The following is an 18,101-nucleotide window of genomic DNA, read 5'->3' as shown; positions in this document are numbered from 1 at the left end:
TGATGGAAAGTACTGCAGTCTTGTGATTGCCAAGAAAAGGATATATTTATATAGAGAGACTCCTTTTTAAAATTCACATGCTTGGTACACTCCTACAGAGGCAAGTAGGCCTCCTAGGGACCATGTTATACTGGCTGAGATTCATATTTGCTGAATTATTCACCTTTTGAGAGTTTTTTAATGCATGATTGATACAGAGGGAGGAAAAGAAAAAGATTGTTAATCATTATCACACAACAAATATTTATTCCACACCTCTTGTGGTCTGGGCACTGCTATACTATTAAAAATCAGTTGATCACTTCCTTGTTTTAAATTCTGCCGTAGGTTTTCACTGCCTTTTCAGTAAAGTGTGGTCTCCAAGCTCCAGCATCATCTGACTCCAGCCAATTTTTCAGCCTCATCTCCTGCCCATCTCCACTTCCCTCATTACAGCCGGTCACACAGACCTTGTCCACCCTGGGCCTTTGTCTTTGCTTTCTTTCCTCTACCGGGAACACTTTTTTACCTCAGCCTTCACCTTGCTATCTTTTTCTTGTCCTTCAAGTCTCAGCTTAAATCTTACCTCCTCAGAGAGTTCTCTCTTGATGAATCTGTGTAAAATGCCTTCCATCCTGTGATGCACTCTTCAACTTTACCAGACGCATTTCAGCATAGACACTTCACACAGTTCATTTTGTTTCTTTTTGTGTTTGCCATTCACTGTCCCCTACCACCCAGGCTGTGAGCTTCAGAAAGGCAAGGTTATTCTTGTTACTTGTGGTAGCTTGAGAACCTGTACAGTATATGGAATTTGATTGATGCTCAACAATTATTTGATGAGTGAGTAGACGGATGAGACATTTAGATAGGTCCCATTTGAGATGGAAACTGGAGTTAAGGTGAGAAGTAGAGTTTCATCCTCACAGAAGTGCACCATGAAGGTATGGCACTGAACACTGTCTCTGAGATGAAAGAGAGGGGAGACTAACTCATAATGTGCACTTGGAACAAAGAAGCAGAGAGGAGAGTTGGAAAAGACAGATAGTAATTAAAGATATAGAAAAGGAACCCTGGGCCTGCAGTGTCATGAATGCGAAAGGACAAAATTTCCAGTTGGGAGGGGGAAGTTGGCAATGCCCAAAGCTTCAGAAGTTCCAAGGAAAATGGGCATAAAGAAAAGTACATTGAATTTTGATCAAGGATATCACTAATGATGAGAATATAAGATTCCTAGAATTTTGCCAAGGATCTAGGAACCCTGGGAATCAATGAGAGTAAAATTAGGCAACATGTAGAGGAGATAATAAAGGTAAGCTGAGATTTTTTTTCTTCTCGTGGCAGAAAAGATCTGCACACCTTTAAAAACCAAGACACCAAAGGCTGCAAAGAATGTGATATTCAATATTCTATTGAAATAATATTCTGCTGAGGAAGGATGATGAAAATGAAAGCTCCAGGGTAGGAATGCAGTAAAAATGTAAACGATACCAAAGTATGTTTTCAGGATATGGGAAGAAGATGGGTGATCCAGTGAGAAAAAACACACGTGGAGGCAAAGATGGGCCAGGGATGCATCTCCATATTGGGTCTAAATTAGTGTTCTCAAAGCATAGTCCATAGGCCATTTGTAGCAGAACCAATTTTGTAAAAACACAGATTCCTGAGATGCACCCCCGACTTACTGAAATAGGATCTCTTGGTGTGAGGCCTAGAAATCTGCATTTGATCAATTTTCCGGAGTGATTCTTATGCATTCAAAACTATTAAAATTCCTCCCAGTGGAAAATTGAGCCCTGCACCTTGTATCGTGTTCAGGTTCAGCCGAGCAGTGATGTCTTGTGGCGGTGTTACACTGAGGTCTTGGTGTGTGCTTGGGGTCCACTATGGGAGGGACCAGAAGAGGATCCTGGTTTTGTGAGATCTGAAGTTTAAACAATTTATGGGGCTGTTTTAAGGACAAAAAACAAAAAAAAATCAGAAGTACAAACTTAAGTTAAAAACATGGATATGTACTTAGAATTAGAAAGGAAGTTAAATTATTAATTTTTAAAAGATGACATCATAAAATCCTGAAAAATAATATTAATAATTAACTATCTGACAAACTTTTTCTAAACTTTTGGCTGCATATCCTTTGATTGTCTCTTCATGTGACAGCTATTTGGCACTATCAGCTGCTGTATAGACAATAGAAAGAAAATTGTTTCCTATGGCAGTTTCAGTAGAACTTAGTTTTTAATCATCGATGCTTGTGATGCGTAAAGCATGCAACTTTACGTACAGAATACAGACACACGGTGCACATAACCTGCAAACAGAAAGATTCCGATTAACGCTATTTTTTGATCTTCTCATAAAAAAAGAAAAACTGTGTGGAGAATTGATAAGTATATATGCTGAACTGCGTATATTCTTGACAGGAGAGAATTTCTGTTTTGACTAGATGTCAATGAGAATTGAATCCTACACTTGAAATTTTATATATCTGATGATTAGAAAACTTTCCCAACTAGCTTCTGGCTTCTCTACTACCCGGATATTTCTGATGCTGGCCATTGTAGGGCATGGTTACATTGCAATGTGTCCTTTGGTCCTGTACCTTCATGATGTCTTGCTTGGTGAGGTGGTACCAAGGGTGGAAGCAGTATTCCTGGAAAACATTCCTACACCGGGAGAGCGAGCAATAATGTACCTCTACAGGGAAGTCTCTGCAAACCATATAAATATATCCCACTGCACCCAAAGAATATGAACCCCAATTCAACTTCCTGTTAGTTGGTCCTCCAAAATTCATGTAAATCTTCCAAAGCCACTCAACAGAAAGGGAAGTTAAAAAAGACAGGGTCTTAGCTAGTTGCCATTAAAACATTTACTTTAGTCAATTTTACAAAAATGTATGATGCTCCTCACATATTACTAGGGCCGCTCTCAGGACCCTGGAAGGGGTCTGCATGAGGGAGGACCTGCAACTTCAGCTTCGTTCCCTGGACACCAAATTTCTGCCGGGAAGGATCAAAAAGAAACAGATTGGAGACTGTCTTTCCTCTTATGTTTTTATCAATTCAGCATGTTTCAATTTTTGACTAGAAAAATTAATGTTCTCAATATATCTAAATTTTCCCTTTCCATGCAGGATTATTGATACCAGATGTATCCATTACCTTATGTTGGGCTGGCAGCAATTCCTGTTGTAATGATTTGTACAAAAATCTCTCCCTTCCTTCCCTGTTCTTTATTTTATTTATTTATTTATTTGCAGAGTTGTAGGCTGGAGTATTTTGTTTTTTGTGGTTCATTAATGCAGGTAGGGAGTATGGTGGAGATACCAGAGCCCTCATGACTTACAGAATAGGCCACTATGCCATGCATCAGAGGATCTGAGTTCTAATCCCCACGTGGCTTCTAATTCACTGTGTAACTTGAAAGGGGCTACCTCCCCTTTGTGGCTTTGAGTTCCTCTGTTAGTCAGGAAAATCAGTGGTTTCTAGGACTCCTGGGTTCTACAGAGGTGACTCCAGGGTGGCCGGGTCCTTATTCCTGCCTTAAGCAGAGGGGCTCTGCATTTTTACTGTTTTTCCTTTTTTAAAAAAAAAAATATATTGACCCTGAGCTAACATCTGTTGCCAATCTTTCTCTGTTTTTTTTTTTCCTCCCCAAAGTCCCAGTACATAGTCGTATATCTTAGGTATAGGTCATTCTAGTTCTTCTATGTGGGATGCCACCACAGCATGGCTTGACAAGTGATGTGTAGGTCTATACCCAGGATCTGAACCAGCGAACTCTGGGCTGCTGAAATGGAGCACACAAACTTAAGCACTCGGCACGGGGCTAGCCCCCTAGGGAGCTTTTTAACAATTGGATTCTACTGCATAGTCAGGGTTAAGAGAGATTATTCTAGAGTAGTGCTATGCAACCTTGTTGATACTTTAGGATTATCTGGCAACCTTCTTAAAAATGCTGATGCCTGGGTCCTACCTTGTGGTTATTATTTAACTGACCTGAATATAGATGGTTTTAAAAGCTCCACAGGTGTCTCTGTGCATCCAAGATTGAGAACCCAACCCCTACTAGAGATAATCATTGCATTCTGTCAAGTTCTAACAATCTGTACATGAAAAAAAAGTGTGATATCCATATCCCCAGCCTTTTATAAATATTATTGAACATGTCATTTCTGTTTTATAGCTAAGTTATGTAACGCCATCTTTGGTTGGGGCAAATGTCAGAAGGCAACTAGTATGGTGGCCCTATCTCTAGTTTCTGTACACTCACTTGTGAAGAGTTTCTCACTGTTCATTATGCCTACAAGAGTCAAAGCCTGTTATTCTTGTCCTTGCCCTGCCCCAAACTCGGGACCTGTGCACAAGTGGGTCAACTTCTTTATGCTTAAATCAGTTCATTCACAAAATTAGTTAGATTGGAATCAAAAGAACTTGCAGATATGATTCTACAATTCTGTGATCATTTCCTTAACTTACAGAATATGATTCAATGGAAAGTCATAGATTAATTTCCTTCAGACTTATAAGAGATTCTTTTCCCTTTTAATTGATCTTGGTGTGTAAAAAAGGCCAGGGAGCTAAGAATTTCTTGTGTCCCCATGTTGTTACAACACAGCCTTGATGTACAGAGGAATTATAAGGAGCTGAGTAGTAAAACTGAAATTTTCTTATAACATAAAGCTCACTGATTGGCTGGGAACCCCGTGCTTTTGGAGCCTAAGTGAAAATTTGCAAGGAAACAAATAAGAACTTGCCCATGTGTTTGGCTTGGACTCTTGCACACCACCAGACAGCAGCAGAGCTCGTGGTAGACGAGAGATAATTCATTCACTTATCATTTATGCATTCATTGTTTTCACTCATTTATTGCACACACATATATTTAAACATATACTCATATGAGAAACTGATTTTGGCTCTGATTTGTGGTGGGAATGAGACAGATGTCATGCAGGCCTTCACTGAGCATTTTAGTTGACCATACATAAGAATTCACTTGTCTTTTCAAGTGGAATTCCATTGATGCCCAAAGGCTGTGTGTTCTCTGGGGGATTTTTAGATTTTATGTGTACATTTAAATGATTATCTAAAAACTATAAACTAATCATATTCTGAACCATCTGGAAGATGACCTAATAACCAAAGATGTGACTTTAGGGCCCACATTTTGTTTGTCACTATGATCACTTTGGCACCACATATCAGTAATTTAATTGCTATTGCCTAAGAAGAAAATAGCAGATGCGGGCCTTATTGTTAGGGAATGTGGTATGCCTACACAAGGGATGAATGAAATAAAAATCCCAAAATAAATGTCGCGCAGTAATCTGAATGGGGAAAGGCAGTAGGGGCTGTGATGTCACATGGCTTGTGGCAGAGTAGGGATGATAGACTCAGAAGATGCTGTGCTAAAGCCCTTGGTACCACATTATGCAGTTTAGTTTTAGCAAATCGTCATCCTTTGTGGTAGTCAATCATTTCCCTTCTTTTGGGGGGGTCATGTATCATAATGTTTTTTATTGAGGTATAATTGATTTATAACATTATGTTAGTTTCAGGTGTATGACATAATGATTCGATATTTGTATATATTGCAAAATGGCGACCACAATAAGTCTAGTTAACATCTGCCACTATATATAGTTAAAAATTTTTTTCTTATGATGAAAACTTTTAAGATCTACTCTCTTAGCAACTTTCAAACATGCAATACAGTACTATTAACTGTAGTCACCATGCTGTACATTACATCCCCATGACTGGCTTCTTTTATAACTGGAAGCTTGTACCTTTTGACCCCCTGCATCCATTTCACCCGCCCCCCACCCCATCCCTCATTTCTGGCAGCCACCAATCTGTTCTCTGTATCTGTGAGCTTGGTTTGGTTTTTTGTTGTTGTTTTGCTTTTTTTTTTAGATTCCACAATGAGTGAGATCATACGGTATTTATCTTTCTCCGTCTGACTTACTTCATTTAGCAAAATGCCCTCAAGGTCCATCCATGCTATAACAGTTAATTTCCCATTTTAAATGATACACATTGGTGGTTTTGTTTGTATTTAATTTTAAAATTTGTTTTGGTTTTTGAATTTTATAGAAGTTATAAGTTTACTTAGATTTCTGTTGGTATCTAGTTAGTAGTACTAGTATAAAGATAATTTGTGTCAACAGTGGGGTTTGGGATGGCTTCCTGACTTTAAAGGGGATTGGGCACATTACTTAATATTAACAAATATTTTTCTAGTTTATTTCATTCTACTGTAATCAGTATTTAACTAGTTCATTCCTCCCATTAACCTGCAAACTCCTGAAAGATATGCTCATACCTTACTTGACTTCGAAACTCCTTTATGTTTATTAAATAAATGAGTTGATTGACAACAATTAGAATTGTGAAATCATAAAGAATAACTCAGAGAGTAGTGAGGTCTCTGTCAAGGGAGGTATTTAAGCATAAGTTATCACTTGTTGAAGACTCCTGAGGCTTAATCTATGTGCCCATCAAGAGCCCCCAAAAATGTTACTTTTGACACTGTAGGCAATGTAGAATGATTGCATTTGAGATTATTTTAACCTACAAATAAATTGCGTGAATAGTAGTATTATAGCACCAAGACGAACTGCTGAGGTCAATTTATTTTCTCAGACTAATTCTAAATTTTACCAGCAGGACTTTGATATATCTCTTAGTGTCTCCCTCACAAAGACGTTGGAATTCTAAGAATCATTTTGAAAATGGCTTCCTAGGAGTCCCTTTCCTCCTGTGCCATGTCTGTATGTGGATGTCTCCGTACACATCATGAAAGATGGTTGCGTAGAAGGAGATGGCTACAGCAAGCATCCGGAGGAGCCACTTGTGTCCACAGAACAGATTTTTAAAGTCGTCAGGAGGGTGGAAACCTACAGACAGCAGCCAGCCATATCTCTCCATCAGTTGATTTTTTTCCATTCTTTTTTTTTCTCTCTCTCTCTCAGCAGTTTAATGTGAGCGCTTCTCTCTCGCCTCATTTATTTCAGATGCCTCAGGAACAGTACACACACCACCGGAGCACCATGCCCAGCTCCGAGGGCCCACAGGTATACAAAGTGGGGATTTATGGCTGGCGGAAAAGATGCCTGTATTTCTTTGTCCTACTCCTGATGATTTTAATACTGGTGAACTTGGCCATGACCATCTGGATTCTCAAAGTCATGAACTTCACAATTGTAAGTAAAACCACACAGGTTTCTTTAGCTCTCTTTGGGGGAAGGGAAAACGTGGGGCAAGAAGAAGGAATGTGGAAAAGTGACGGTAGTAGGATTCAAAATACCCCACAACCTGGTTCTAAACCATTTCTGTTCGGGTGACGTGGGGATTGACTTACATCTAATCTCAATTCTTCAGAGGCTGCTCATCCAATTTGGAGGCATTTCCCTCCTTTACGATCTCTTGTATGCTTTCCCTTCATCTTGATAACTATTTTTGTAGCCTGCAGTTTACAAACACTTTGAGTAAATAATAGAGGAGTAAACATGAGATAAATCCAAGGCATTAAGTTTTCCCAGATTTTAGTAGTGATTATGAAAAGTTTTGTGAGGTAGTAGATTGAAACATCTAAGTAAAACAAGGCTTTGGGGATTATCCAGGAATTTTAACTATCTTTACACACCTGGTAGCCCATTACTATGGTTAATTACGAGTCTCCTCAATTTTTAGGATGGCAATTCTCTTTGCCACTGCATGGGTGGGACGGAAATGAGAGGAGGGTAGCCATGTTTTGTATTTGAAGAGTTTGTGTTTATGCCTCTTTGAAGAAATTCTTGCTGTTGGTACTTAGGGCCACTATACAGACTGAATGTTTACTTGCTGAAATTCAAATGAAAGAAAATCCTGGCAAAATGACTTCTGGAGTTATTCTGAAGTTTCTTTATAGAGATTCTGGTCTACACTAGCAATATAAGTAATTTCAGTTATTATTGAGGTCATAATGGGCAGTAATTTGCTGCCCTGAGAATACTTTCTTGTTCTGTTGTCAGAAGTAAGCAATTAGATTGGCAATAAAAATAAATCCTATTTGGGGCCAAGCCAGTGTCATAGTGGTTAAGTTTACATGCTCCACTTCGGCAACCCAGGATTCACGGGTTCGGATCCCAGGCGTGGACGTACACCCCACTTATCAAGCCATGCTGTGGCGGTATCCCACATACTAAATAGAGAAGATTGGTACAGATGTTAGCCAAGGGACAATCTTCCTCAAGCAAAAAGAGGAAGATTGACAGTAGATTTTAGCTCGGGGCCAATCTCCTTCACCAAAATAAATAAATAAATAAATAAATAAATAAATAAATCCTGTTTGATAAAGAAATGTGACTATAACCAATTAACGGTAAGATTTTTGTGTGAAAATACCAAATATGATAGTGGCTATTTGCCTTTTATGAATTATAAAGTTCATTTTGTCCTTAACACACTACACATAGTCACACTTCCTTGTCTTGCCTTGGGCCATTTTTTCAGCTGGGGCTGCTTTTCTCAGTCTTCCCTGCCTGGTACAACTCCTCCTTGATGCTTCTGTAACTCCATTTCTGTATGTGTTATTCTACTTATCACTCTAGATAGTTTTTATGTGTGTTTCCCAGGCAGACTGAACTTTAAGAAGAGCGAGGGCTGAATCTTCTCTCTGTGCCTTAGTTCCTCACTCATGGGAGAGGATATTGGTGCGTGGCTTAATTAGGAATCTATAAACCGAGATTAGAGATGCTGCCTCAGGCATCAGGATGGCTCACTTTATAATACTTTTAAAGTTAGGAAACTAATCAAAAATTACCTTTATTTTACAGATCACTTTCTTGAAGAAAAATAGTTCATTTCTTTTGAAAAATACAGAAAACTTCCATATTGCAATATTTAGTTTGGAAGATGATAGAGGTCAGTTTCCATGGGTCTAAGGTAATATGTTCTAGAATATGGGAGCACATTAGCTGCTGTTTCTGAATCAGACTCAGTAAACACCTTTTGAACTTGGACTCACTTTCTTTAGACACAAGCAGAATTCAGAGAAGTGTTTTAAGCAGAAGAGAAAGATGTGATCGGATTTGTAGTCTAGAAGCTTGCTCAGGTGAGGATGCAATAGAATGCGGAAAGCTGCTCAGAGCTTAGGGCTTTAAAGGATATCCTGGATCCATTGAAATTAAGTCTAAGTAACCACAATTGCCATCTGTTGATATGCATGTCATATGATGTTTTTATTTTGTATTTCACAAACTTGTAAAGTGGAAGTGCTTCTGTATTGCAATATTAAGTAGGAGAAGGCTGAAGCTTGGGCAGTAGACTGGAGGATAAAGATTCAAAGGACATTTAAAAGATGGAATTGACACACCTCAACTACTGGTTGGATGTTGGAGTTGAGGGGTTGGAAGACATTCTGGAACAATCCCAGGTTCTGGCTGGTGAGACCATTGGCTTGTGGGGCCCAAAAAGCAAGATAGAATTAAGTACCTTTCCACTGGAACTTGTGTGTCCCCCTAGTCCCCTATTTGGGGCTATTTTTGTGATTTTTACCTAGTCTGCATGAAGCTAATTTATAGAACCTGAAAGAATTGGGAGCCAATGTAGTAGAGTTTATGAACTCAAACCTTGATAACTGTGATATTCAAATCTCTCTTCTACGCTGTGTTTTATCTGGCAAGCGTAATAGAGGCAGATGTAAATGTATATTGAGTGACAGTTCACTCTGAGTGTATGCGAGCTTAGGGAGCAATATGACATTAAGGTAATAATCTATATGAAATAGGCTATTTCTTATAGTTAACTAAATTGATTGCCAAACTTGAGAGTTCTTAAGGCTTTACTAAACCAAGTACTTACTGAGGTGAGAATAATGCCATTATTAGCAATAATTGGTGCTTTATAACAGTAATGCATTGGAGCAAATAAGAGCTGAAGTGTCAGGAAATTGGTCTTTCCCTTCAAGTTAAAAGCATATTTTTCCATCATCACAGTATAAAACATATTCTTTTAGAATTATAATTCTATTCCACAAATAATAATTTACGAATAGTGAGGATCTTGCAAAAGAATGAGGTATTAACCAATGTTATATTGGAGAATGTGTGTGAGAGAGCAAAGGGAGTCAATGAGGTAAGAGTTAAGCATCTTATGCAGAGATGTGAAAATACTGTCAATAGGAAAGAGTGATTATTTTGCACATCTGGAATATTCAGTAATTTGCAATTTGGAAAAGCTCACACTATAATCAAACCCTCTGAGTAATAACAAAACAGGAGAATGATGTCATCAAAATGTTTCTGAGGAGTTGGCATTTTACCTAAGATTGGATATCCAGAACTTTACCTTGTGATCAGACTTGCATTCTGCACCATCCTTCAAGGATAGATGCTGGAAGAGCCCTTCTAGGATAGCAATCTGGACAAACATCCAAGCAAGTTTTCTTTGTCCCAGATCTAAATCAGAAGAAAACTTATTTTTCTCTCCTCTGCTCCCAGCAGAATATTTTGGTGTTCATTACTGGGCACGAGAGCAAGGTTACACCTTTCTCCTCAATTTTTCCCTTCATGGAGGGTTTTGTAGTTTACCTATACTGTAAACACCCATAAGTAGACCTGTCCTAGTTAATCACACACTGTGCTGTACAGGGGAGCTAATATTTACTACATGTCTGTTCTAGTCACTGTGCTTGGCCCTTAAAATATCTCTCATTTAATTTTCAAAACAACTCTACAAATTAGGTATTATTATCTCCATTTTAATAAAAGAAAACCCAAGTCTCAGAGAAGTTAAATGATTTGCTGAAAGACACACAGCTAGTAAAAGAGCTGGTGTTTGACTTCAAAGCCCAATCTTTCCCACTACGCTGTACCTCCTTCTCCTACTTGCTGCAATGATCTGGCTCGTCAACAAAATGATTGAAGCCAGCAAAATGCTTCATTATCTCTGTGGCCCATCCTGTGTCATCTGATCTCAGATTTCCCTCCCATCTGAGGTCTCCACTGACATTCTGCCTAGAGTAGTTCCTGGGAGTTCTCAATGTTCAGTCTTTATCTCACTTCTCTTTGCACTGTAGCTGATGGCTCTCTCTCTCTCCACTCTCTGTTTCATTCCCTTGCATTAACATAAACATTTAATCTAAATGTAATAATAGTATCTATGTCACAGGTTGGCGGGAGGACTCAGTGCATTAATTCATGCTAAACATTTATAGCAGCCTCTACCCTATAGGAAGTCTCAGTGTTGGCAGCAGAAAGTCACAAGAGACCCTACCCCACGATGTTGTAGTTAAGGGCTCAGACTCTGCAGACAGATGTTCCAGGTACAAATCTGGGTCCTGCTACTTACTGTTTGACAAGTTTCTTAACCCCTCTGTGCTGTGGTTTCCTGGGAGTAATAGAAATACCTACCTATTCAATGGATTGTTGTGAAGAGTAAGTGAGGTGAGGAGTGTCAAGTGCTCAGAATGGAGCCTGGCCTGTAGTATGTGCTTTGCATTAGTGTTCGCTATCATCATCATCATCATTTATTGAAGGCTCATTCTGTGCCAGGCACTATGCTGTTGCAGCTCAAAAGTATTATTTAACTTAATCCCTACGTGAGTAGGTACTATTTTGATACTAACTTCACAAGGGAGGAGAGAGGCTCCGGAACTTGATTTGCTATCACACAGCATAAAGTGGCAGAGTAGAGATCTGAATCCAAGCAGTCTGACTCTGGAGTTTGGTCTATTAGTCAGTTGAACGTGTAGTGGGACGGTACACAAATCCCTAGCATGAGTGTCAGGGACCTGGACGCCTTCTAACTCTGGGACTCAAGATAGAAATGAACGCATTGAACAAGCCCTCTTTAAGGCTGTAAGACCCCTTCCTGTTGGAACACTCTGGTTTTGTATTTTGGTCTTTTCCTTGGGGGTGTGAGATCTTACTCTGTAGAGGGCTGCTGCTCTGTCAGCATAGTCTAGTAGCCCAGTCCAAACAACCTGGCCTGAAAGACCTCCTGATCATCGACACTGTCATTTAGCACAAGTGGTTACCAAGTAGCAAAACTTAAAAGGCTCGGGGATTATCACTAAATGGCGTGATCTCTTAGCCCAGTGAGTGTAAATCATTCATTGTTAGACGAAATAGGAACCCCAGGAATGACCTCATCAGACATCCTCTTTTCGCAGAGGATGGAAAAAAGTGGATGGCGAGCTTGCCTGATCCAACTACAGCAATGCAGCCATGCCGGGAGCTTCTCAGGAGTAGGAATGATGTGCTACTCATCTGTGCAGCCTCAGTCCAGTGCCTAGTAGACAGTTGGCTTTCAATATGCGTTTACTAATTGTCAGTTGCCTTTGTGCAGACCACATACCTGAGATGATGGATGTCAAGGACCTGGTCAGTGCTGGGCACGTGGTAGGTCCTGAATAAATTATGGATGTTTATACCTGTGTTTAATAGATCTCCTAACTTGTGTTTCTTTCCATTCACTAAAATTACAAAATTCAGACCACTGTATTTGTGATTATGTAAGAAATCTTGTTTAATAAAAGCTTTTACAGAACTTACTTTGTAATTCTCCCACATAATCCTCCTAAAAACCCTCCAAGGTAGGCTCCGCTGTTACCCACATTTTACAGATGGGGAAGGGGAGGCTCCAAGAAGTGCAGTCACTCGCCCAAGGTCATGCCGCCAGTGAACAATGAAGCTGGGACTGGGCTGCAGGGAGGCTGGCTCTCAAGCCCAGGCTCTTAATCAGTACACTATGCTGCCCATTTTCCAAGTGCTATTTTTCATGAAGACAAATTGAATTTGTTCAGTGCAATGTCTAAAACATGATTTATTTACCCTAAAGTAAGATAAAGATCCACTGAGGGTCAGAGGAAGGCATTCTAATACTTGTAAATTGGACACGTTGTAAAACAGTAAAAGCCAGAGAGAATGGCCAGTCCATTCCATAACTCAGGACGCTGGCACATCATCTGTTTGGGGAAGGCTCAAGGAAACGCGACCCAGTCAAATAAACTCCAGTAGAGGGGAGTGAGGATGCACATGCCCAGGGAAGGAGAGAGGGATCTCGTGGGTGCATGAGAGCATAGGTAGGCCTCCCAGCAGTGGCACCTAGAGTATTGTCATGAACCAAAGGCCCTCTGGGGAAGCCCACCCTCTGCCTTTCCTGAGCCACATGGCATTGGTCTTGCCCTGGAACACTCGCTTCTCTTTGAGGGCCCGGTTCCCTCTGCCCTTGCTGTGCTACCAGTTAACTCCCTGTGTATGTTCAGGTTTTCTGCTTCCTTGCTACTTGAGCACACATCTGCCTTTGACCTTCCCTCTGTGATGACCTTTCCCCTATAGTTCACACCTCTTCCTGTCTTAGTGTCTTCTTATCATCCAGGTGAAATCCCAGAGAGGGAACTGCATTGGCCCAGCAGATTTTGCACATCACATTGTAGCTTGCTTGCATGCCCGTGGACCGAGGGAGATGCCCCACCAGCTGTGACCTGGGAGGGCAAAGTCACAGAGTTCTCCAAGTCCCACTCCTTGAGCAGCCAGGCCAGGACTTCCCTCCCCTTAGGTCAGAAATTTACTTGAAAATCATATCTACATTTGGTCTTCTATAAACATTGCTCTTTTTAAGCTTTTCTCTTACTTCTCATTTATTCTCTGAAGTCCTCCGAGATTAAGCTGACAAATCCCTCTTTTGTGTTGCAATGAGGGACATGCAGTACTGCATTTATTTCTTTTCCTGTTTCTCCTACGAGGCTGTGAGCTCCAGCTACGGTAACCTTAAACTATTCATCTTTGTATTCACAGCTTTACGTACCTTGCTTAGCAAATAGTAGATGCTTAGAGTGTTTATTGAATAAATGAATGGAAAAAAATTATGAATAGCCTGTCACTTTAAATTAAAATGTGTTAGGATGGGTTAATAGAGCTTTATATGGCTTTTAAAATGAAGTATTAGTTGATTTATTAAGGTAGACAGATCATAAACGAAATGAGTGCTCGAATTTGATTATGAAAAGGTATTTTTAATACAGACACTACCTCCTGTGTATCAGCTACCTGCTATATTTTAATTACATGAGAAGGAATAGTAATGATGGAGTGTGAAATAGAATGGAAGGAGGAAACGTGATCCTAGTTAAAAGACAGATTTACGAGCAAATGAGAGAAAATGATCTGATTGGCTTTAGTTGTACTTTTCATTTAACACTGTCGGTGAATATATCGTGTGTGAGGAGCATCTGCTTCAGCACGGATGCCAGCTTCGCTTGGGAGTTCAAAAGGCTTCCTTTATTGAGGACATCGTGCCTCCATCTCTCAGTGCTGTGAGTCTTGTGGTCACTTTTCATCCATTAGCTCAAATTCATCAACCTGAAAAATTGCCAAAATGTTATTTTTTAAGGTGGCGTGAAAACTGTAATGCAGAAAAACAAAAGACAAAAATTCATTCTGTTCCATGATCAGTGCCGCGGTAGGGCTCTGTAATGTGCTATTTGGTTCGAAGCTTACTGTGTTTTATATCTTTGCAAGAATGCAAATCATCAAGGATGATTTTGGTCATTGTAACTGCTGAAAAGGCTGTAAACCAAGCTTGTTACAAATTTATACAATTTTATTGGGCATATTTACTTCAATTGGTATTTCTTAAGCACGTTATTTGTGCACTACACTGTGCTGTGTGTGGGCAGTAAAGATTATAATAAAGACGATCCTATAGTTTAATAGCTTATAATTTACTAAGAAGAAAAACACATGTATAATTTTAATACATTCCAAAAATGACAAATATTTTAAGGGAGCACGAAAGAAGAAATCAGCTAAAGCCAGAAGGCACTGGAAGAGTCTTAAAGGATGGATAAGGCCTTTTGCGCAGTGTTTTGAGTGGTGTTTAAAGCAGAGAAAGCACCATGATTGTAGCCTGGAAGCGGGTGAGTTAAACTTGTTTGGGAAGCATTAGACACTATGGTTCTAGGATTGAGAGCTCCAGCTACCAGGGAGAAAGGAAGGATGGAGAAGGCGAGACTGGGAGCTGACACTAGTAAACTTGAACAGTATGCAAATTACAGACATTCTTCAGAGGTCAAACTGAGAAACTTGAGGTCCAATTATACACAAATTACTGTGCAACTTCATCCTATCATTTGGATAATATTCATGACTTTTGCCACCTATTATAGTTTTCATACACTCAAAACTCATGTTTTAGGATTCTAGAATTGAGAGAAATTTAAGAATGTCAGGAAATCTTGTTGGGAATATTTCTGTCTTGATACATCACACACAGCCACTCACACATGGGATTTTTAGATCTTATTGATCATATGGCTGTGAACTCGGAATAACTCTCAGAAATCGGAAGTTATGACCCTGTCTTGGGTATCTGTTCACTTACTGAGGGATTAAGCAATCGTAGGGCAGAAGTTCCAAATCCCAAGGGGCATGTTACCACGGAGAACTTGAGGGTCGGTCCTTCCACAGCAGAAAGAAAGAGAGAGAAATGACAATGTCATTCAGACTATAGAGAGGAATGCAATAAATAGGAGGAGGTTTCAGGACAGTTGGGTTGTCTGAGAGTCATTAGTCAGGATTTCTGGGCTCAGGATGGCTCTGTAAATACTTTATCTTGAACTGCACTGTCCAATATGGAATTAAAAGTAAGTAATATTAAAAATTCAGTTCCTCAGTCACACTAGCATCGTCATAAATATTCAATAGCTACATAGGGTTAATAGCTACCATCATAAACAGAGCAGATATAAAATATTTCCGTCATTGCAGAAAGTTTTTCATTACAAAAGAGGTCTAGAATCTACAAGCCCACCTCTTCGGTAGGTCTTGGAGGGTGTGCTAAGAGGCTTGAAGCAAGAAGTTTTCGTTCCTCTCCATACAGCAATTTTTGCCTTTCCTTTCTGTGTCCTAGACAATGTTTAAGATCGGGAAATGGGAGATTAAGGTAGGAAAACACACAAACAAACTCAACTTAATAGAAAGTGGAAAAGAAAGTTTCTCATAATCTCATGAACAGATGCCCCCAAGTAACTGTGTTTATAGCAGCTTCGTTCCTTTTCCACACACCCGTTCTCTGTCTCGTCTTCTTTTTGTATTACTCATTGCGAAGGTGGTGAGACTGTCATAGATTTTTCGTCCTGTCTGTGAGGAGTGAGGTGGAACTTTGTTGGGTGAAGGGCTATATTGAGGGGGGAGTGTCAGGAACCATTTCTGAGCCATATTCTCCCAATCTGTAAAATATGCAGTTGGAACCAGATGATATATAAGGTCCTCCACAACCCAGATAGTTTCTATGTCTAATTACTGGATTCTTTCATACTCCTTGACTCAGAATGAAAGAAAAGGAATCATTTTTTCCTGTAGAAGTGTGTGTGTGTGCGCATTTGTGTATGTTTGCTCACACTATAGTTAGACAAAAATCTAAGATGCTAAATGCCAGGAAGTACATCTTATGTGCTGTTTTTATTTTTAATCTTAATCTATTCTATTATTTAATAAACAATTGGTCTCATCTATTGCTACACAACAAACCACCCCAAAAGTCAGTGGCTTAATCTAACAGTAATAATTTACTTTGCTCAGGAATCTCCAATTTGGGCAGAGCTCAGTGGGGATAGCTTCTCTCTGCTCCCTGATGTCTTACACCTGAGCTGGAGAGACTCTAAGGCTCGAGATGACTCAACAGCTGGGTCTGGAATCTTCTAGATGCATGTTTACTTATGATGGTTGATGGTAGCTGTGAGCTGGGACCTCAGCAAGTCAGAACACCTACCCATGGCCTCTCTGTATGGGTGAATTTGGGCTTCCTATCCTCATGATAACTGGGTTCCAGAATGTGTGTTCCACTTAAACAAGGTGGAAGTATATAACACTGTTTTGACCTAGACTCAGAAGTTAGGTAGCGTCACTTCCACTTGCCTCCGTTGGTGAAGGCAGACACAAAATCCTGTCTAGACTCAAGGGGTGAGCACACAGACTCCACCTCTACATGGTAGAGTTGCAAGGTTCTAGAAGAGCATGTAGGATGGGAGATTGTAATGGGTTGTATGGTAGCTCCCCAAAAGATATGTCCTCTGCTTAATCCCTGGAACCTGTGAATGTTACCCTGTTTGGCCTTAACCAAGTTAAGGGTCTTGAGATGAGATCATCCTGGATTATCTACTGGGCCCTAAACCCAATGACAAGTGTCCTTATAAGAGTTTTGCTGATGAAGATTTCACAGAAGAGGAGCAGGCAATACGACCACAGAGGCAGAAATCAGAGTGATTCAGCCTCAAGGAATGCCAGCAGCCACTAGAAGATGGAAAACGCAAAGAGTGAGTTCTCCAGAGCCTCCAGAGGGAGTGAGGTGCTGCCAACACCTTGATTTTAAACTTCTGGCTTCTAGGACTATGAAAGAATACACTTCTATTGTTTTAAGGTATCAGTTTTATGGTAATTTGTTATGGCAACCACAGGACACTAAGACAGTGGTAGTGTTGTGGCCATTTTTGGAAAGTAGTATCTGCCACAACAATACCAACAACAACTGCTGTTCACCATGTAAGCACCACAACTAGTATTGAGCACAGTGCTAAGTGTCTGCCTGTGTGATCTCTTTTAATCCTCACAATGACCCTGTGGGGGGTACTATTATTTCCTCTTTATATACCAGGAAACTAAAGCTCAGAGAGCTTGCTTAACCTGCCCAGCTTCTTCAGCTGGTAGCAGGGTCAGTATATAGATCCAGGTATGTCTAACTTCAGAGTTTATCCTTTTAACTTTCTCTGGAAATGCATACTATCAAAAAATAAATGGCATAACCAGTAATGCATTTACTTGCATAATGTTCAATGGCAGAGATAAGCAGTGTGTAGCTAGGAATAAAAACGAATGGGCATTTCAATCCAGGTCAGCCACTGACTGCTCAGCCATTTTTATCCTCATGAATATTTTAAGGAGTTGTACTAACTACGTGACTAGCACCCGTGTTATAAAAATTGTGATTTGGTTGCTTTTTGAATTACTTTTCTGTCTTCACTAAGCTGCATGTGAATAACTACTTGTTGCTTTGATAAATAAGTTAAAGAATAGGAAAAAAATTCCTCAGTAGGATGTAGCCTTTCTATTTCATGGAGAAACCTTTTAAGTG

At 39.9% G+C, this 18,101-nt stretch overlaps 1 protein-coding gene across 3 annotated transcripts in view; it reads left to right on the top strand.

The window, feature by feature from the left end:
• Nucleotides 1–18,101, top strand: part of SGCD (sarcoglycan delta) — an 897,144-nt gene that overhangs the window by 537,064 nt on the left and 341,979 nt on the right. For all 3 annotated transcript variants that reach the window (XM_046668506.1, XM_046668505.1, XM_046668504.1), the window contains one exon: nucleotides 7,001–7,189. In XM_046668506.1, the coding sequence (XP_046524462.1) occupies nucleotides 7,001–7,189 (189 nt within the window). The remainder of the gene's footprint in view (nucleotides 1–7,000; nucleotides 7,190–18,101) is intronic.

This window comes from Equus quagga, chromosome 7 (genome assembly GCF_021613505.1).
Source record: "Equus quagga isolate Etosha38 chromosome 7, UCLA_HA_Equagga_1.0, whole genome shotgun sequence".
Taxonomy (NCBI): domain Eukaryota; kingdom Metazoa; phylum Chordata; class Mammalia; order Perissodactyla; family Equidae; genus Equus; species Equus quagga.
This window is presented reverse-complemented; position numbering and strand designations above follow the sequence as displayed.